This window comes from Anser brachyrhynchus (assembly GCF_964034855.1).
Source record: "Anser brachyrhynchus genome assembly, chromosome: 8".
In the NCBI taxonomy this organism is placed as follows: Eukaryota; Metazoa; Chordata; class Aves; order Anseriformes; family Anatidae; genus Anser; species Anser brachyrhynchus.
Window position 1 is genome coordinate 92,042 of NC_137702.1, and position 22,592 is coordinate 114,633.

Below are 22,592 nucleotides of genomic sequence, written 5' to 3' on the forward strand. Positions count from 1 at the left end.
TTAAAAAATAAAGTGTGTTTAATACAATGTTAAGAGGTACATGTTGAACTACTTCCTTTAAGAACTGTCAGTTTTACCTGAATATCCCATATGAGGGGTACGGCTTCTGCAAATAGATCTACTAGTAGAAAGGGGTAATTTTCCTATACATGTGCTATTCAGGCCTTGCGCAGAAGAACTTGTGAAATTCAACATGCTACCATTTTCTGCACAAGAACTTTTGTCACCAAGATAAGATTCTGAGGGGAAAGAAAAAAAAAAAAACTTTTGAGAGCAGACACATTACATTGCCTATCAGTTAACTTAAAAAAAGATTTGTGTCAGTTTTTATTCAGAATACATATATACTTTAGAAAACTTAATTTTTCTTACTAGAAGATAACCAAATAATACACCTCAATATCTTTCTATAAAAGCTCTCTACAGTAGTAGAAGTATGCAATGAAATAAAAATTAGTTTATTTTGAAACCAGCCAGTATTGACACAATTATTTTCCACAATGACTTTACTTGCAGTAGCAACAAAAATCTTTGTTTACATTGCTGAACTGAAACTATATAATAGAAGTCATTTTAAAATGCATAATTTCAAATTCTGAGTTTTAGATTTATGAAAGAATGCTGTAATATTCAACACTACCTCACATTTGCCGATCAGTTTTAAAATCTGTATTTGAAACTACACAACTGCGTTTATGAAAATTCCAATGTTCAAAAAGGTCATACTAAGATTATTTTTTTTAAAAAAAGCTGAACATTCCTTTTAAGAGAGGACAATAAAAGAAAATAAATAACCATGCTCAAAATTTCCTCCATTTAAGAATGATCTCCCTTTGAATTTATGGAGATCAACCCTCAGAACTCATATGGTAACCTGAGTTATATTTGTTATCTGCAGTTTCTTCTACAGATGTATCTTGAGATTGACCTATATTTTTAAAATCCTGCAATATATCTTTTTCCTGCAATATAACTTTTTCTCAAATTCTCTCTTTAATTTCAGTAAATTAGTAAAGGTATCCTACTTATCTCCAGTTCTCTTGAGATGAGTAAATACAACATTACATTGGTAATCTAACACACACAATTTCTATTTAAGATTAAACATATTTATCTTACTTTATATATGTATATATATATATAAAGTAAGAGTGATATATATATATATATATATATATATATAAAGTTTTTCCATTTAAAAATTCCAGGTATTAAGAGGAATACAAACCCAAATGTTTCTGTTCTATTACATTAAAATTGATTTAAAAGACAAAGTACTTACCAATTTCTGTTAAATGAACCATAAACTATATGACATTTTATCATAATTGGTACAAAAATATTTACAGTACCATGTTTATTTGCAAGAAATCTTACAAAACTGTCAGTATGATACATCTGAAAACAAACAGTATTAAATCAGACTGTAATTTTATTTTTAAAAAGCAGACAAGTCTGCATCACAATGCATACAGATGATTTTTAAAATTATCATACACTCAGATCTTGGCAGAAGTTCACTCAGACATTCAGCAGAAGAACTATTCATTTTGAATATACTGAACCTGGCATAATGTGGTGAAAAAGGTAATTCTAAAGACCAGAGGATCCAAACCACCTGCAGATATTTTTAAAAAAATATTCAATAAATAAATTATGCTCTACTCAAATTAGCATTACAAGCTGTTTTGTTTTCTTTTTTTCATTTTGGATTCACCACCAATCACGTACTGATTACTAAAAACCCACATGCTACCTTCATCCCAATTTACAGGTAACAGAGATATATGTACTTCAAAATGCATTTCAGTAAATGCCCCATTCTTTTTAAGTAGTTCTACTGAAGGAAAAAGACATTTTTTCCAGCCTGCCATGACAGAGACTCTGCTAGTAGGATCAAGTCTTATGAAATGTTTGATGCATACACATACACTATGCAGCAGCTGTTCAGGGGGGTTGTCCCCAGAGAGAGGGAGCAAAATGGTGTTAAAGCAGCTTTATCTAAAGGAAAACAAATGCCAGCGTAACGTTGGAGGACCACAATATTCTTAGAGCACGTGAAGGATAACAGCACTTCTACCAACTCCAAACACTAGGCCAAAAAATAAAAACCAAAAAAAAAAAAACCTGTAACCACCTGAACCTGGTCCAGGCAGGCCTCTAGTAAAAGCAACCGCTGTGATGACATTCAAACCACTTAAATTGACGCAGAAGAGACCTCAGGAACTAATATCAAAAAAGTTAGGCAAAAAAATAAAGTTTATTTAAAGAAGGATGAAGAACACCTCTGTTCTTCTGACAGCTGAACAAAGAAGAGGTCGGCTAAGATGAAGTGACAGTGCTGCACCTTCTTACCTACTGATCATACAGGGTCTTCTGAAGCTCAACTCAAGAAGGCAAAAAAAAAAGAAACAAAAGAAAACGGAATAGGGATAAAGACCCGCAGAGAGATAGTAACGCCGCGCCGCACCCCACCTCCTCTCCCGGGAACCGGCAGCTTCACCCTGCTACTACTGGCAGCAAGGCCCGCCCCGCTGGAGCTACCCGGCCTCACCCCGCCGCTGGACAAGTCGCCGGTGCTGTCCGCCGCACTGCGCGGCGTCTGCAGCAGGCCCAGGGTATAGCGGGGCAGCTCTTCCACTCGTCCGCCCAACCCTGACGTGGAAGAGCAGCGGCCCGTATAGGACCCTGAGGCGGCCGAGACGACGGGCCGCCCACACGCGTTCGTCTCACTGCCTCCCCTCGACATCGCCGCGTCGCCTGGATCAGGCACCGTGGGCGGAGGCTCCGTGACAAAGACCAACCCGCGGCCACCACACTCTCCCAAAATGGCGCCAACGGCGGCCCACCTGCGCATGCGTACATCCCCCACCCCCCGAGGCCGCTCGCGCCAGGACGACGGCGGGGCGTGGACGGTCCCCGGTGCGTGCCAGAGGCGGGGCTCCTCCGCTCAAGAGAAATGTGGAGGGGCCGTTACCAGTAGAGCTCTAGTAGAGCTGTAAGTTGCACAGTTGTAAGTCTGGTTGCTGGGCATACAACAGCTTTCATTAAAAATACACAAATACAGCTAATACAAGGATGGCAGAGAAATGGGGGGGGAATGGAGGAAAGAAGTTACTACACTTTTTACAACCGCACTAGAGCATTTAAGCATTGTTTCTCCCTCATTCTTTCTTCACCAGACTGGACATTTAGAGACCATTTTAGCAGGAATTTCAAAAATAGCGTCCCTTCAGAGTTTAGATATCCAAAGATCCTAACTAAAAACAAAACAAAAAAAGTTGATTATATCTACATATCCTACAGTGACTGCGAGCAGTGGCTGCTCCTCTGCTGACACCTGAAAAGCACTGCCCCAGACAGGCGTGTGCTCTCAGCATCAGTAAGCCACAGCTTAAAGAATTCAAGCATCAAAAATTTAAGTTTCACTGCAAAGGATAGACAGCATAGTCCACAATTCCAGCTGCTGCCCATCTTAAGTACTACACTGAACTTTCCATCCACGTTCAGGCTCCAGAAGCAAGCATTACACAGACCATCTCCTCTCAGATGAGAATTCCAAGTGCATGGCAAGAAAAGCAGAAACAAAAGCAATGTGCACGTCCCCCCTCCTCCCACCTGGTCACAAATCAATGCTGACTTTGCCTAACCAAAAAGTGGCACCTTTAGAATAAAGCACCCGTCTCTGGACTTGACCGTGGCTGACTTTTATTCCCCAGATATTCTTTTAATAAACAGATCTAGAGACAATTTTTTTGTAGCTAAGTTATTCACTATTATTTTGGAAATTCTCATGCAGCATCTCCAAAAATAATTGCTAGGATTGGTAGCTACACCACAGTACTGAAGACTAAATATGAAGATATGTCAGGACCTTTCCACATGAAGAAATACACAGAAAAACTTCCACATTATGGAAGTGCAAATTTCTGAAAGCCTTTAATAAAGGACCTGCAACTGAAGACTGAGAACAGCAAATTAATTATTGCAGTGTTTGCAAGTACATAAGCTCAGACAAGTCAAGAAATACATTTAACAAAACAGAGGTAGACTTGTAACAGTGTACTCTGTACCAAAATTACATATTTAAGTCTTTTTAACATTGCACACTGGGCAAGTTATTTTTTCCACAGTACATTTAGCAAAAAAGTGATTGTTTGCACAAGAAAATGTGATGACTTTCCACATACTGAATATTTATAAAAAGAGGTAAAAAAAATGGAAGAAAATTCTTAAGTTTTTAGTTTGTGTACATGCAATCTTCTTTATTCTGTAATCTGTGTAGGGAGATCTTCAAGAATTACAGCTGATTTAACAAATGAAGTTGACCACATCTCCCTCAGAGAAAAATTCCAACATTAATAGAAATTTAACCTAGTGTTCTACATTGTCATGCAGTATCACCCACATACTATTTCCCAGGGTGTCTCAGTCTACACTAGACTAGAAATTCGGAAGATAATTCTATTATGTTTATACATCATGAGAGAAAAAAATAGCAAATTCCTATCTACTGAAGAGTGACCACTTTGATATACAAGTGGCACTTGCAAAGGTAACCTGGAATGTGATTTTTTTAAGTTTCTATTTGACTTTACAAATAAAGATCAGTGCTCTTATTCCCTTGCACTCAACAAAAAGCCTACCATGACTTTTTTCAAACCTTGAAAGAAAAATTCCAGCCTTTGACCAAATAATTCATCAGGAAACTGGACAGCTAAAAGTGAAGTGCTTTTGTTTTTAAACCACATCTAAAAGATTTTGGAGAAATAAAGGTTTAGAAAAAATCATGTGAACATTTACACTCATTCTCTTTGATTTTCCATATAAGTAGAGGTCTACCAAAAAGTTATTGTCTATTTCTGTTCTGTCTTACTCTCTACTAACATGAATAGGCTGGATAAAACTAATCACTTGGTTTTAAAACTGTTGAACCAGCTTTAGACCTCCCTTAAGCATATAGACAGAGATTATCAAAGACTTCTCCTACACTACCTTTTACGGTGTACCAGAATACCATTCAGTCTCAGCCAATGTGTGGTAGATGTAAAGTAACAGGTTTCTGCAAAGACAAAAAGGACTTCATCCTTCAGAGAAATATTTCCCATGGCTAATTTTATTCTCAATTACACCATAATAAAGTGTTGTTTCAAAATCTACAAAAGCAGACTTTTAATCCAACAGCAACAAATTTAGGAACAGCATTATATTCAGCTGCAAGTCACTGTCCTCTAAAGACTTTCCCTAGAATGATTAATGTTAGCAATTTTCAATATATGTACACTCAAGGTATCTTCCATTTCAACTATCTGTGAAATTTTGCCTAAAGGGACTTCATCTATCAATAACTGAAAATTTTTTTATTTAATTGAACTTTGTTGTTGTTGCTTTCACTGGTATCAATTACTATCAGAAGTAAAAGCTTGCATCTCAGTATATTAAAGTAAAAGCAAGCATTAACAGACAATTAAATACACACGTGTGGCATTACATACATGGCTTAAGAAGGGGTTTTCCCCATATTCATTTAAAGTGCTTTGTGTGATCCACCATCAGAATATGCTTATGTAAAGACAGATACTACCATGGCTGATATTGCAGGAACAGAAGAAATTAAACCAAACTATTGCTTTGACTTGATTATTCAAATAAAAACTCCCAAGGTCCATATATTTAAATAAAGATTAGAAAGGTTTCTACACCTTATATACAACCAAAGAACATGTTACACTCAGATTATTAGAACAAGCCTGTTCTGATACAGTTTACAAAGTGACAAAGCTCACAGTAAAGCTAATGCTTTACTATAGTAATGTAAACACATCTCAAAGAAGAATATGCTAACAAGCTTCAGAGATGACTTCCAACCAGTAAAACCAAAACAACAGGGCATCAACCTTCTGTCTCTATAAGGCTTAGCTCACAAGCTCAGGCTGTACATTTATTCTTCGTAGGACATCATCTGGCATACAGAAGACAGGATTGACAGCCTTAATTTGTTCTTCTCCCAGTAAGGATAGTCCAGCAATTCCAAATAAAGTATGAAATGGATCCACCTGGGAGAAGAAAGAAAGTTTGTGTCCATTTCCAAAAAAACATTTTTTTCATTTGTATGGGATGAAGCTTCTGTTTGTTAGCAAGAGAACTGTAAGCCTGTATGGTGGAAGACAACACTACAGCTGCAAACTGTCACTTGTATTGCCCACCAACACACACCAGCACAACTCCCACAGCATGCAGTTAAGATAGTATGATCTACCCAGAGAGGCAGACGTGTCTCCATTAACAACAGGATGGCAGAAGCAAATACAAAAAAAAATTAATAGGCAAATACAGTCATCTACAAGTATCACTTCCATAAATTCCCCGTTTGGTCTTCAGCAACAGTATAATGTTGTTTAATGATCTCTGAATAAAGAGCTGTGCTGTAAAAATCTTGAGAGCAGCAACCTACTATGCTATAAAAGTGAAAAGAAAAAACACAAGGAAGGAAAAAGAAGAGTGCACCAGTTATTTGATATCAAACTATTCCCTCAGTGTATGAAGTTTCCCCAAAAGCATAAATCATCACATAACTGCAGCAGACTATTCAGTCTCATGGCATAAGCATCCTGCCAGTGGAGTTAATTGGCCATTCTATGAAATCAAATCTAAAATTACCTGGGATATATGGTGCACCATATATTCTGTTTGTATTAGTGGAACTTCTAGATCTTCTTGCAAAGGTTCTACGCTGCAGTAAACTGAGCAAAGTTATGTTACAGCCATATACGTGAGCCCCAACTGCATCACAGCCTAAAAGGTTGAAACTATACTAGTGTAACAAGCCTTGTTCCTCAGTTGTTTTGCAACCACATTACAGGTATGGCCAAAGCACATAGACATACATGCTTATTTGTTTCTTCCCAAAATTATAGAAGAGAAGGGGATAGGAAAAAAAAGTACATAAAATAATCATCAAGTACACTTGAGGACAGGTGAGAGACTTTCCTTGTACAGATGGGCAGGCCCAGAAGGGCACATGTTTCCAACCGATAAGTTTGCAAATTAAATGACAAATTCAACCTATTTATGAACAGACAGTATTCTTAGGAAGTATAGCTACTGCTGTTATCCTCTGCTCCTTTCTGGATTTTTTAAAGCAAAATACAAACAGGATAACCTGCTGAATTATAATGAGAGCTAGTTAAGTACAACCACTAAATTAAGTTAAAGAACTAGTTGCTTGGAACTTAAGATGACAAGTGGTTCAAAATCTGAAATACAATCAATGTTAAATTACAAGGCTACGACCTAGAACTATTTTTTTTTTTTTTAAAAAGGATCTGTCAGGAATTAATTCCTCCAGGGGCAATGCCAAAACCTGTACACATTGACATTTTTATGGAAGTGCCCGTACTTCAACGAGATGTGGTAAAAAAGACTGGTAAAAATAATAAAAAGACTGATAATATAACACCCAAAAAAAAACAAATGTGACAGCACTAGATACAGAAAAAAGACTCTGCAAATTTGTTCTTTTAGCACATCAGAAATAAGTTTAATCTCAGTCACAAAAGCATTAAGACTAAGTACCAAGCTTTTCTTGAAGCATTCCGAAGAGTCTTTCTGCAAGTTCCTTAGACATACGAAAAACTTTCGATGTTAACAATACCAAAACATTTTCCAAGTGACACACCAGAGTTAAGAGATTTCTCTCCTCCAAGTGAGAAGGGTGTATCAGCTCACAAAGAAACAGAAAGCTACTCCAGTTCTTACAGTCAGAATCATTTTAGGTTGAAAAAGACCTCTAAGATCATCAAGTCCAACTGTTAACCATGTTAATGCATTTGTGGAGGAAAGACATTGACAGCTGTAATAAAAATAGCTAAGATTCCCCCCAACCTTTTACAAATAAGCAGCCAAGTGTTCTAGAGTAGTTGCACTACAATCTCATAATAAGTTTTATTTGACCCTTTGAAGATATGGTCTCTATTTGCCATTTTACCTGTACAATCACAATTACTTGAAACCATAGAAAACAGAATTGCTCTTTCAGGAGAGAGTACTGGGTCAGAGAAAAGGAAAAAAATCCATACCAGCAGCCTCTTCGTAATGTTATCAAAGTTTCTTCCTCCCTCAGAGCAATGCCAGTGAGAAGATTTATTTGGTGGCATTCTGAGCATTGACTTACATGGATCAGGCAAAAGCACCAACAGATCTGAAGACTACTTAACTTGTGGTCTCTAGATGCTTGCAAATTTTTAAAAAACAGAAGTCAGTATTTTTAGCAAGATCTAAGTGGTTTTGTGAGACAGTGTGGTATATGCTATGGGAACAGCAGCTGACTTCAGTGAGTGATACTCCAGAGCAAGTGCAATATAAAAATATCATGTGTTCCCCATGCAAGCCTTCTAAAGCAACTCTATTCTTTCCCTACTGCAGCATTTGCTGCAGCTCTGCAAAACGCTCAAATCTGGATCACAAGTTACATTCAAACATGAAACAATTTTTAAGTTTAAAATTTCTACTAAGTAAACTTTATTTAATTGAGGATTATTTACCATATCTCCTGGTCTGTCAGCAAATCCTCCAGTCTCCTCATCCTGGCAAGCCAAAATAAAGCAGCGCAGTTTCTCTCTGTCAATCCAATGTAGCCTACCAATCATCTTCAGAGATGCTAGAACCCACCATGAATAGCATACATCAGGTAACTGACAAATAGAGAAACAGAGCATTATTCAATTTTGTTTTAAACTTGATGTTGCCTATTTTTTTGGGGTGATTCTGCAAACTCCTAGCTGTGCTATCATAACAACATTGTATAAACATTGTATAGAAACAACACTTAAGAATTTCTTTGGGCGTATGAGAAGCAAGCTACTCAATGCAGTCTTTTTACATAACCTCTTTGCCTTTCCAAGAAAGCACAAGAATGTGATTGTGAAACAGTCTTCACCTTGTTTCACCTTGTGTGGGAAAGGCTAAAAAACTACAGCATCTTTTTCATAAGTAAGAACAAGCTTCCTATCAACCATTTTTGGGGGGGGGGGGGGGGGGGGGAGTTGTCTCTTTGCCAGTGGAGATTATTCCAGGTTACACCAATTTCTTACTGTGATAGGAAACAAATTATACCCAGGATTAACATCCAGTAAAGCACTGATTTTTGTACAAATCCTACAAAAGGGATCATTCCAGTGTCATAAAATACCCAAACCCTGATTTAATAGGACACTGGTTGCAGTGGTCAGCAAGACATACTTTAGTGCATACTTTCCTAAACTGAGGCTCCTAAACTATAAATAACAAAGGAGCGCACAAGTGCTACTGACAAAATGTAGAATCAAAATGAAGGATTGAATCCTTTGAGAAGTTTACAAAGCATTTCATAAAAAGTCATGACATTTCCCATAAAGCCATCAGCTTTAGAAAAATACTCTCAATTAAGCTTTGAACAAACAGAAGAAGCCACCTAATACCTTCTCTGGTCGTCCGTTGAGACCTCCAGAAGGTAACTGACGTTCACAAAGCCACCAACCCAACAAGTCAGCATTTATTTGATGCAACTGGTCCGTAATAGCCAGAAATCCTGTGCAACAATAGATCTAAAATTACAGACATAAGTGTTTTGTATATTTAAAAACTGAACACTTAGACTAAATGCAGGAAGATCTCGAAGAATATAGTCCTGCAAATGTGATACAAACATGACATAAAATAAGCACATTTCACCTTTTAGAAAAGTTCTGTTTTTCCATTAAAGAAAACCTAGCTTCTCATATCTACCTACCTATTTGTTCATTTAACTAAGGGACTAGAAATGGACATTTGGGAAACAAAGGTTCATCAATTGGCATCAATAAAAAATGATAGATGTCAAAAAACAAACACTTACAGGTACTATGTGATGCTTACTAATTTAAAACACTTTAATGTAAAATAACTCACCTGTCCCGCATGTGACTCAGAACCCGGTCTACAGCCAAATCCTCCATCGAAGTTCATACAGGACAGAACAAATTCTACTGCTTTCCCCACGTCAATAGTATCCAGTTTTCCCTGCAAGTCACAAAGGCGACTAAATACATTGTATGTTCAGCCAGACTGATCAACAACAGAAGCTTCAGCTATACTCCAATAATGAAACATTGTACTTGTTCATGTGATGATTTAGGACTTACCAGAAGTGCAAGAGTTGCTGCAGCACAGAAGGAGAACCTTGTATCTATTTCTCCTAAAATATAGAAGTTCAGAATGAGTTATTTTTATGACTAACAGTACTTTTAAAATCACCACTGAAAATATGGAACAAATGTGCAAACAGCAACACAAATCAACCAAAATGTCTCCATACTCTTTCCTTTTACAATCAATGATTATTTCCTCAATTTACAAAGTGCATGTTACAAGTCAAATGATCTGTTTACTGCACTAACAGCAAACAAACTCTCTGCTGCCCTACTGGATAATGGCAGAGCAATGGACTCAAAAAAAAAGAAAAAAATAGGACAACTCTTGATCTGCCTTCAACATTTCATGCTCTCTGATCCTTATGCATAAGTAGGCACTATTTTTGTTATTAGATCAAAAGTGACTAGAATTTCAAGTTTTCTTTAACATACTAACACCTGGAATTAAAACCAAAAAGACACACCTATTGCTGAGAAAGTATGTAATAATATAACTCTCCTAAAACACGCAGTGGAAAATTAGTATTTTAAGTTAATACTTAAAACATAATCCAGGCACAAACATTTAACAAATGCTTTACAAATCCCCTTTTTTTTTTTTGTCAAACTGATACAGGAGTTTCCTCCTTAAGAAATCTACAAACTAATAAAATGAATCCACACTGTTCTGTACTACATCAGGTATCACACTTCTTCAGTTGCAACTGCATTTTATGAACAAACCCACTGTGCATTCAGCAAATTTGATTCAGTACTTTAACCAGAAGGAGGCAGCAAACTACATCTGGTTTTAACACAGAGCATAACAGCTAACTTTACAGTAGCACAGATATACTACTGTGGTATTAACTGATGAATTTTACTAGAACAGTAACAAACAATAAGCAACCGACTATTACAACTTAAGCTTTCCATGGGGATAAGTATTTTTTAAAGTGACTAAATCATTATGCTACAGCTTAAAAGTTACCAGCTTTGTTCATAAGTAACTTATGTGCAGAAACAAGAATCACTATTAACGGAAGTTGATGAGAACAAAAGCAGGCTTTTTTCCTCATTCCCATGTAGTGAAAAATGTAGCCTGCACAGTTAAAAGTGATAACAGTGAGTTATGAAATAGCAAGCATAAAATATTCCTTAGGGAACAGTGTATCTGATGTATGAAAGTACTGTCAGATAGAAGTGCCCAAAGGTTTTCTACTTTAACAGCTGGACAATTTATTTTTAAAAATAGTAATGAAACTCACGTGTAGAATCCTTCAAAAATGAGTAAAACAAGACTTCATTCTTCACAAAAACACCTCTTCCATAACTCGGGAAATAAGTGTTCAAGCAAAAACACCATCCAAGGACACTTCAGTTCATAGACTTACACATGTCAACCTAGTTGCTTAATTTTAAAGATCTAAAAATTACCCCATTTGTCTCCAGCAAATGATCCATCTTCTTTTTGCAGGTTCTGTATATATTCAACAATTTTATTTACATCAACAACATGGAGACTATCATATAAGATAAGAATCTGGAAAGAAAGCCACAGTAAAAGTCAAAGAGAAGCAAAGGTTTTTCAAACTCATTTATTAAAAATAGTTTCTGGACTTGTAAGAGACTTTAACTGATTATGAATAGTATTTGCTAAGATTTATTAAAATTAGATCTGATTCTCTGCAGTTCATCTATCACTAGCGAAAAACTTCTGAAATTAAAATACAGACAATTCAAGCTGAACTCCAAGCTTGGTAACTTTCTAACTCCCAGCTCACCCTTTTAAAGCATAACCAGATTTATTTATTTTTGTTAGCATTACGTAAGACAGCAGATTTATTTGATTATAGGTGAAATCTGTGATGGGATAACACCCTAGACTTCTAAACATATAGTTTGTGCAATGCTGCTATTTGTATATATGCAATTTAAACAGCCAGTAATATCACTTACAGCCAAAGCCTGCTAGCAGAGATTAGCTTCAAATAGTTAGCTTGGTTTTGTCTTTTTTTAAAGAAGTCTTACATTCAAATCTTAAATATAATAGCAAATTGTAACAATTCAATAAAAATATGAACAATATGAATAGACACAAACTGCACGATGAATATATTCTGAAGGAAAAATAAAGGTCATACTAGGGAATACAAAGATCTCTGAGCTAGCATTGATTTGAGCCAGTAAACCGCTATTACAGAATGTCATCTGGAAGCAACAATATTGCTTTTGAGCCCCAGATGGCTACATGTTTTTACTCACAACTTGCATAATTTGTGAAGAGTAATTAAGAATTTATTATAAATAGCATAACAGAAAGAACAATTAGAAGTAGGAAAAAAAATTGAAACTAATAAACACTATGTCAATCCCAAAAAATACCAACAACTATGAATACCTAGACTTAGCTGGAGTCTTCCAATTGCTAGCTACTATTTAACATAAAAATAATTATGGAAATGCAGAAAAACACAAAACACCATGCAACTCCATCAGAAAATCTAATACCCTTGCATGCTCCCTCAAAAGGAAATCTGAACACATTCCCATTAATTGTGATCAAAGGAAGACATTGTGTGACCTTTTAAACATTCTGGATGTACAGATGGCACTAAACAGTGTTTGTGAATTGAGAATATGCGTGCTTGTTGTGACACGCTGGTTATGTGTAAAAACTTTAAACCAGGCATTTGCAATTTTCAACTCTCCATGTCTAGAGGTACATTACTATCAAAATACCTCCTAGTAATATCAGGTATTAATCTAAGAACTATACTTCTCTAACACAAATGTAAACAACCTCAAAAGGTACCCCCTTCTCCATATATTTTCATAGAATCATAGAATATCCCAAGTTGGAAGGGACCCACAAGGATCATCGAGTCCAACTCCTGGCACCACACAGGTCTACACAGAAATTCAGACCATATGACTAAGAGCACAGTCCAAACGCTTCTTAAACTCCAACAGGCTTGGTGCCTTGACTACATCCCTGGGGAGGCCGTTCCAGTGTGCGAAAACCTTCTCAGTGAAGAGCCTCTTCCTGATATCCAGCCTGAACCTCCCCTGCCTCAGCTTGACACCATTCCCTTGGGTCCCATCAGTGGTGACTAAAGAGAATAGATCAGCACCTGTCCCTCCACTCCCCCTTGTGAGGAAGCTGTAGACCTTGATGAGGTCTCCCCTCAGTAGCCTCTTCTCCAGGCTGAACAGGCCAAGTGACCTCAGCCACTCCTCATATGTCTTCCCCTCCAGGCCCTCCACCATGTTAGTAGCCCTATTAGCCCTATTTTATTAGGCTTTGTGAAAGGAATTTGATTGGAGAGCTTGGAAAAGCTCAAAGGCCGTAGCCTTAAGAAACTCTAGTTTCCTGGGTCTCAGAGTAATTCTAGAGCTGAAGTGGTGATGAACATCAACTTTAGATCAGATAATACATGCCAACAATCATCACTGACCCAAGAACACATTTTTCTGTCCTACCTAGGGGTTTCAAATCAAACACCATAGAATCCAAAACATTTTCTTCTTAAAACAGGATGTTTTAATAATGTAAATCATGTAAATAGTGTTAACTTATTTGTAACACTATATAAATATTTCTTCCCTGAGACTGGGCTAGAGATATATTGCACAAGCAAACCAGCAATTATTTAAGAGCTTTTGAACCTCTACGTACTATTTTCCACCACAGCTTGCATAAGAAGGAAAAAAGACTAGATGGTGAGAAATTAAATCTACAATGGAGACTGCTATGGTGAAAAAAGATTGACAGTAATATTTTTTTTTCCTCAGGGAAGGAGCACGCGTCAAATAAAACGTGTAGCAGACTGCTACGACTTTTTAGCTATACAGAAAAGAGCAGATTTGAAGAACACAGTGAGAACTGGCTACTATAAAGTGTCATTTGCATAATACTAAAATGTAAACACCCTAGTTATACACCTTTATGTAAACCACATATTTGTGTAATATTACATAATTATGTTGTAATATGCAGCAACTGTACATAAGTATTATACATGTATATATATGCACACACAAAAAAGTAAGAAACAAGCTTTTGAGCATATATATATATGTATAATTACTCCGGCCATACACATCTTTCACACCTCAATATACTCTAATAAGATCTTATAAATTCCAAAATAAATTATATACAGAATTTCAGCAAAACTTATAGCTAGGAAATATTTCAAGATGACTGTTACAAAATTTTTCAAAAATGCAAAGTCACCAGTAAATGAACATTACCATCACAACATCATCAAATCTGACAATTTTTTATAGAAGTGACACAGCTAAACCCTAAAGTTTTGTCCATTAGACTTTTTTTAAATAAGGTACTGAAATAGTTTTGGCCATTAATATCCAATAGTACCTGGCTCCTAAATCCGCAATCATCAAAATCATTAATTACAAATGGTTGTTTCTACAGTTACCCTGTTACTTTTACCTGGACAGCACTCAGGGTATACAGAAGATGAGGATCATGACCTATGCTGGCACTTATTCCACCACATTCATGTTGACAAGATTTGATGAAATGCAGAATTTCTTCTTTGTTCATTCGGTGCAGCTGTCCCATGAGATCCATGGCTGTCAGCCCCCAGTAAACACCACTCATCCTCAAATACTCCGACATACAGTACTCCTAAGAAGTGCTTTATTTTAGTTCTTCATCAGATAAGTACATCATCAAAATAGAGCAATGAAAATACATTTACAGTTTATAATATGCCAAATATTTTCCATCCCATAAAAAACTTTGTATGCATTAAGCCCCCATACTCTGTATATTATGTATGTTTGTGCATATACTTCATTCTCCTCCTTCTCTGTATTTTCTAGTTTAGGGCCATCAAGCTAAATGCCAAGTTAAACACGTGCAAGTAGTAAGCCACCAGTCCACTTCAGATCATTCGTTATTATCTTGGCATCCATGCTACCGTTCAAGTCACCACCCAGCAAGTCTCAAAAATAATGATTCTATCATTTAATGAAACTCCCTGACAAGTGCCACAACCTGAAGTTTCACTAGAAACTGATTTTTTTTTTACCTAAACAATGGTTATATCACCTATACTACCTGTAAGCATTATTTTTTTCGTGCAGTTCTTTTAGCTGACGTGTTTAACTACAGGAACAACAATGTTAAGCTATTTTGTGGACAGTAAGGATAATTGTAACCTTTCTTTCTCCCAGACACATAGTTATTGACATTTTTCACCAAATGGAATCCAACTGCTGCGGGTTGCATCCAATGACCTACACCTACAAAACTGATGCTAGTTGAAGTGTTTATCAAGCCCAGTAAGCACAAAGCTGTGCTGTGGTAAGACTCAGTACATTGTCCTATGAAGCAGACACATGTAAATATACATATACTCCTCATGCATTCTAATGGAAGAAGGAGCAACAAGTAGTACGTTTCCAAGGTCTCAGAGTAATTCTAGAGCTAAATTGATAATCTTCAAATTTGTGCTCAGATAATACATGCCAAAACTCATCACAGACCTGGGAAAATTAATAAAACGTTTTTCCTTTTATACTTTGGATTGCAGGGCAATAAACAATTAGCACATGAATGCACATTTAATCCATACTCAAAACAAGTAAATAAAGCTGATTAGTACTGTTAATAAAGCCACAACTGTGCTAAAACAAATTGATACCTACATAATCATCTTTCTTTGTCCCATACGAAGCTATGTAGTCCGCATGTTTCTCCCAAAGTAACGTGCTCGGGGCATCAGGTTTTATTACAACATCCTTCTGCGGTGTCCCCTTTAGTAAGTACCAACAAAACGTCAGATGTATTGTCAGTTCAAGAAATTACAGCATCTCTTGACGTTTAGGTATAGCTTAGTCAACTGGTAGCAAAAAGAGATATTTCTTTGTGTACTCTGAACATGGGGTTGATTCCATCTCACTTCTGTCGCTTTTCCGTCTGGCTAAATCCTTCCTAGAGGAAGGGGGCTAACAGACTTTTTTCAATAACGCTAAGAAAAGCGGGTAGTTTACCAATGATAAACTCAACGAGCAAAACGAGCCCTTCACCACGCGCCGGAAGGGCGCCGCGGCCCGAACGCAATCCCCAGGCCCGACGCAGGCCCCGAGACCCCTCAGCGCCGGGCCGCCGCCCGGGGCAGCCCTGCCGCGCTCGGCGTCCGGCCACCGCCGGGCCCGCCTCGGGCGGGCGCCAGGCGCGCTCCCCGGCCCGCAACGCCCCCGGACTCGGAGCGGCGAGTGCCAACAGCGCCGGCCCCGAGGCCCGCAAGGCCACTCGCCCGCGCCGGCCCCGCGGCCCGCCGAGCGGAGGCCCCGCCAGAAACCCGCGCGCGCCACCCCAAGGGCGCCGCCACCCTCGACCCGGGCCCGCTCGCCGCCGCGCCGAGCCCTACACCCACCATGCTCGCCGCCCGCACCGGAAAGGGCGCTGTGCCGCGGGGAGGGGCATCAAGTAGGGCCCGGCAAGGCCCCGCTGTAGCTGCCCTCGCGCTGCCGGCCGGGCCGCGCGCCAGCGGCCCCGCGCGCCCGGGCCGAGGCCGCGCCAGGGGAACGGCAGGGCGCCGCCGCCTGTGGGGCCGGAGTCGCGGCGACCCTCGGCTGCCCTAGCCTAGCGCGGCCGCTCCCGGCGGCCGGCGGCCGTTCCCGTCCCTGTGGCGGGCAGCAGGGCTGCGGCGAGGACCCGCGTCCGGGCGGCGGGCGGGGCGGGGCTGTCGCTTGGTGCTGGGGCCGAGGCCGGCTCTCGCTGAGATCGGCTGAGGCAGCCGGATTTGGCATCTAGGCGGTGGCGTTCGGGCTCGCCGCAACCAAAGGTTATCTTAAAGCAACGCTGGGCGTAAATCTACGGCGTGGTAATTCCAATCGTGCACTTTCTTTCGTCGAGGTAAACACAGCAAGTATTTAGAAGTAACTTCGGTTTCCGTCTGGTACCTCGGTTCTACGGAAAAGCAAATGCGAGAATTGGATTATCACGGGACAGGTATAGAAAACGTTCATTCATTCAAAAAACAAACAAAAAAACCTTTGCTTCCTAATTAAAACCGATATGACCATGCTGTTAATTAAAACTGCACCAAAAGAGGAGTGGCCAGCAGGTCGAGGGAGGTGATTGTCCCCCTCTACTCTTATGTTGTGAGGCCTCACTCGGAGTGCTGCATCCAGGTCTGGGACCCCCAGCACAAGAAAGGTGCGGAGCTGTTAGAATGGGGCCGGACGAGGGCCACGAAGATGACCAGGAGGCTGGAGCCCCTCTCCTATGAAGAAGGGCTGAGAGAGCTGGGGCTGTTCTGCCTGAAGAAGAGAGGGCTCCGGGGTGACCTTATTGCAGCTTTTCAGTCCTTGAAGGAGTCTTATAAAAAAGATGGACGGCAACTTTTTACTCAATCAGATAATAACATGTCAAGAGGGAATGGTTTTAAACTAAAAGACAGGAGATTTAGATTAGAGGTTAAGAGGAAATTTTTCCCTCAGAGAGTGGTGAGGCACTGGCACAGGTTGCCCAAATAGGTTGTGGGTACCCCATCCCTGGAGGTGTTCAAGACCAAATTGGATGAGCAGCCTGAGCAACCTGATCTAGTAGGTTGCATCCCTGCCTATGGCAGGGGGGTTGGAATTAGATGTTCTTTAAGGTTCCTTCCAACCTGAGCCATTCTATGATTGATTTGAGTCAGGCACACGCGAGAGACAGAACCATATCGGGCTGGAACACCATTATGAGACCATCCAAGAAAAATTATGTATAACGCTGACGTGCATAGAACAGTCAAAAATAAAGTATTTTTCAAAGCGTGGCAGATACTTAACCAGGATGCTACATTGTTAATCTTCCTGTGGTAAATAAGATGCTGAGTTATAATGCCTAAAAATTATTTAAAGAACTAATTTCCCAGGAAACCTACCTGAGAAATAAGCAATGCAAAACTCATACCTGTGGACAGCAGTTGTATCATGCAGCACTAAATTCAGGTAATGGATGAAAGACCACACTGAAGCACGAACATTTTGGTGAGAAATTGCAAATGAATTGACAGAACTATTGGGGTTTGAAGGCACTTCTGGAGATCATCTAGTGCAGCCCTCCTGCTTGCTTAAGCAGGGTCACCTAGAGCAGGACCACGTCTAGTTGAGTTTTGAGTATTTCCACAGGTGGAGATTCCACAACCCTTCCGGGCAACTTCTGCCAGTGTTTAACCACCCTCACTTAAAGAATGTTTTCTTCTGTAACATTTACAAATACGGTTTAATTCTCATCTGAGTTGAAGTTCTGCTTATACAAACCTTGTATTTCTCTTAAACTCCTACACCTCCGCTTGAAAGGGAAATAAAAAGTATTAATTTTTGGTGAGTGAATTAGGATGGTTTTCCAGGTACTATTTATTATTTGCTTACTGAATGTATCTGATTAAATATTCCTTGATTTTCTACAAATGTTACTGTTTATTTACAAACTGAAATGGGCTAAGCTGTGAGTAGACATCAGTGTTTAAAAAAAAAAAAAAGTTAGTTTAGGAACATTCTACAACGTAGCAGTTATACTTGCACACATTATTGGTTCCTCTGTCATTCTTCATAAGTTTTTTCTGCTGCTGCTCATTTCCTGCAATGATTACTTGTATTTGCTGAAATAAAATATTTAGACCATTAATTCATCTTTTTTAAGTGCACAGACTCTAGCTTAAAGGAGGTAAGAAGAAGTTGAACTTTCTCCTAGGGAATTTGCTTCAATGGCAGTTTGAACCCTTGTACATCCATAAGCTAACTCTTCCCATAACAAGGCACACTTCAAATCTGCTACAGCCAAGACCACCTACAGTGGGAATATTTCATTTACTAAAATGGGTTTAAAGTAAAACATATTAGTGATTTACACAGAATAATTATGAAAAACACATTCCCCCATAACCTTTTGATTGTGCATTTTGTTTAATAAGACATTCCCATGCAAACTTTTTAAATAAAGTTTTCTGACAATAGTAACAGATAATTTCAAAATTTCACAGTTCCACGGCTAATGTGAGATTAATATGGGATAAGTTGCACAAAATGGTAAAAATGTACCACTTGAATTTTTTTGACTACTTGTAAGAATTTCCTTTGGAAGCAGAGAAATAGTTACAAAGGCTCCTGAGCTACCACAGCACAAAATCACAGAGTGCTTTGGGTTGGAAGGGACCTTAAAGATTATTTTGGGGGTTCTTTCCCTTCTAACGTGCATCACTTTTCTCATTTCAAATTTCATTTGCCATTTTAATAGTCACTCAGTCTCACAACCTTCTCCTGCAGTTCTTTGCAACAGCCTCATCTTTCTTACACTGAATAACTTAGTATTATCAGTAAACTCTATCACTTCACTGTTGACCTCCTTTTCCAGACTCTTTGTAGATATTCCAAATAGCAAAGACAGAGCAAAGCCGTGCTGCTTACTTTTCCCTACAAAACCTGATGGTTTTTCAAATTCACTTTGGAAGCTCAGGCATTCTCTGTCAAGCATTCTCTATCAACCAAGCATCCCTTGTTCACACATTTATTAGCTGCCTCAGCAAACTCCAATTATTTTATGAGGTATGACTTCCTTTGACAGAAACCCTTCTCTAGCACATCACATTTATCTGTGTCCACTATTTCTGTACTTCTTACTTGCACTTAATTTACATGGTTTATCAGGCTTACTAGTACATATTTTTTCCAGATCTCTCTTGGAGACCTTTTAAAGAAATGGCATCCAACTTGCCTCTTGTAAGTTTTCATTTAATAACTGAATGATTCTGCACTGCAGTAGTCCAGCTATTTCACCCTTAAGTTTCCCTAGAATTTGTGGCTGAATAAATGTGATCTTCACAATTGCTCCTTTTGTCTCTTTGCTCTTTAACCTTGTTAATTTAATTTTTGAAAGAAATATACCCTCTGATGAGTCTTGAAAAAAAAATGGTCTCCTACACACAGTTCCCCAACTTCTTTTTCAGATAATATAAATGCAAAATAGAGAATCATTTAACATTTTTCCATGGTTACTCATATATTTAAGCAGTGCCAAAGTACTGCTGTACTGTGCCTAATCTAGATAGGAAAACTGTCCTTCTTGAATAAACTCTTAAATTGCTCCAGTCTCTGTCAGAGACTCGATCAAAATATGACCTGTAATTTCTCTGCCTAATCAGTTGACGCAGCACATGAGGGGAACATTAGGCAGTTGTAATCATGGTAGAAAATCTGGTCATAAATTGGTAAATCACGATGATTTAGCAATCATCCTGATTACATCCACACCTACTAACACTTGTATGTGTTAACTTTCCTAATTATTAAATTTGGATTATTAGTATGCAACTATTTTATGTAGAATCCGTAATTACCCATGTAAATATTATCTAATGCATTTTCTTTGCTTTATTTTACAGATTAAAAAGAATGTTTACTTACCACAGATTTCTGGTGTGTGTGAATTCATAAGACCAAGTTCCCAAGCCCATTTTATAAGTGGGAGAGGATACTGAAGGAGGAAAAATTACCTTCCAGTTCAGCACAGTTAACATTTTAAATTTTATTCAGATTAAGATAAAAATCTATTTTCCCCGTACTGTATGATAGATTCATCTCTCCAGTTTTGTCACATTGTGCAGAAACAGGAATAATGTCCTCCACAACAATTTTATGAGCAGCAGCTTGAAACTCTTTCTGCTCGTGAGTTCTATTAAAAAAAAAAAAAAGTCAAAAATTCCATATTATCTTTAATTTTGCCAGTTCTCAAATGATGAGAAAAGAGAAAAGCCTCAGTTTCTTCCAGGGCAATCCAAACCACCACTTCCGGGACAAAAAAAAACACCACTCTCCAGGAACAAAAAAAAAAAAAGTTGGTTAGTTTGTTACAAAATCAAGAAGAACACAGCCTATAATGTGTCTCAACATAGTGAAAAAGTATTTTCAGAAAATACTGAAAACATCTGTAAAGTTAAAAGAAGAAATGGAGGATGACCACCGCTAGGCATAGAAGAAGGAGAAGCTATGACATAACTGAACACCGATCTGCTAAGTGAGTTTATTAATAGTTCAGGACTTTATTTTCCAGTAGGCAACACATTATTCATTTGGAGTTTTCAAGAACCACAGCCATTGAAAAATGGTATCTTGCTTTCTTACTCAAGTTGTGTCACTACTATCACTGTTACACTGAAGAAAACAAAACAAAACAACAACAAAAAAAAAGCATCTAGAAAGACCTTGTTGCTTCAGAATTTTATACCTTATTTTATCTAGAAAAAGACAAGGTGATGTTGAAAAAATAGATAATTGTATTCACTTTTTTTTTTTTTTAAGGAGCAGCCCTTGATACAGTCAAACATAGCTTTGCCAACAGATTTTTGTCTAAACTAGAAAAACTACTGATTTCAAAATAATGCTAAAGGTGATACGTCTATGTGAAAGAAGCTGTCAACTTTACAATAGAGAACATACATCTGTTGTTTTTTCCTGCCAGAGTGGTATGCAAGGTTAACACTGAAAGTTACTCTGAAAAAAATCATAACTCTCCCCACAAATAGCAATATGAATTGGACAGATGGGATTCATACTTGGAGTGGCACAAGTGATCAAGTGACAAAGGATCAGTTTTTAACATGTAAGATTTGGGTGACGATCTATTATTCTGTCAACTTTCCCATTGTTTGACTCAGTGGGACATTTAGATTCAATGACAAGTTTACTAGTGACACTCAAATGCAACTACCACAGCATTTCCTTGGTTTAGTATATAAGGCATTTCCTTGGTTTAGTATATAAGCTTTGTCACAATCAGAAATGTGACCATTACAGTGACAAGATCACCACTGGAATAATCTCCTGACAGGAAAAAGGGTATGACAAGAATACACATGCAAGTGAAGCAATCTTTATTACTTTAATGTCAAAAGAACTACACAACTTGTTCACAAAGCTGTACATCACAGAAAAAGATAGGACAACAATAAACTAAGGTCACTAACCTCGATTCTCCATCACATAACTCAGGACAAAAAATGAAGAGTTGTCAAAAACAGTTTGTTGCTGGGGTAATATGTCAGGAAGCTGGACTTGAAATACCAATCTCCTATGGTACGCATTAACTGTCAGCTTCCCCTTCCTAAAGCATTTTGTTTGATCTGTAAAACATTCAGCTGGCTTGAGATGAAGCCTTATTCCATAAATGACACTGTCATGGAAACACTTTGGACACTTAGGCTGTATCACTGGGGCTAGACCACACTTGTTGACCGTGAGCTCTGACTGAGGACCCTTCAACTTTTACGTAATTCACAAATGACTCTGGAAATGAGGAAACCAGAAAAAAGGCCAGCGCAAAAGCCAAACAAGGTACTACCTGAGTTTTGAATCATTTTTACTTTCTAGTTTGAAGCTAGGAGGTTACTGGTGGTTCAGTAACTTCTCTGTATAAGCAAT

The 22,592-nt window shown here is 38.3% G+C and overlaps 2 protein-coding genes across 4 annotated transcripts in view; both read right to left on the bottom strand.

The window, feature by feature from the left end:
- Window positions 1–3,766, bottom strand: part of MSH4 (mutS homolog 4) — a 32,391-nt gene extending 28,625 nt beyond the window's left edge. For 2 of the 3 annotated variants that reach the window (XM_080601547.1, XM_080601545.1), the window contains exons 1-2: window positions 2,476–3,766; window positions 78–239 (exon numbers count right to left, since the gene is read on the bottom strand). In XM_080601547.1, coding sequence (XP_080457673.1) covers window positions 78–239; window positions 2,476–2,857 — 544 coding nt within the window. In that variant the 5' untranslated portion in view covers window positions 2,858–3,766. The remainder of the gene's footprint in view (window positions 1–77; window positions 240–2,475) is intronic. The other variant, XM_080601546.1, reaches the window with a different exon arrangement.
- A 148-nt stretch (window positions 3,767–3,914) lies between these two features.
- On the bottom strand, window positions 3,915–16,611 carry RABGGTB (Rab geranylgeranyltransferase subunit beta). The gene is made up of 9 exons (XM_080601550.1): window positions 16,562–16,611; window positions 15,831–15,938; window positions 14,608–14,805; window positions 11,586–11,691; window positions 10,161–10,213; window positions 9,928–10,038; window positions 9,459–9,584; window positions 8,544–8,693; window positions 3,915–6,056 (listed from the first exon to the last, which is right to left on the bottom strand). The coding sequence occupies exons 1-9, from the start codon at window positions 16,562–16,564 to the stop codon at window positions 5,916–5,918; spliced, it is 996 nt and encodes a 331-aa protein (XP_080457676.1). The 5' UTR covers window positions 16,565–16,611; the 3' UTR covers window positions 3,915–5,915.
- Window positions 16,612–22,592: the final 5,981 nt, after the last annotated feature.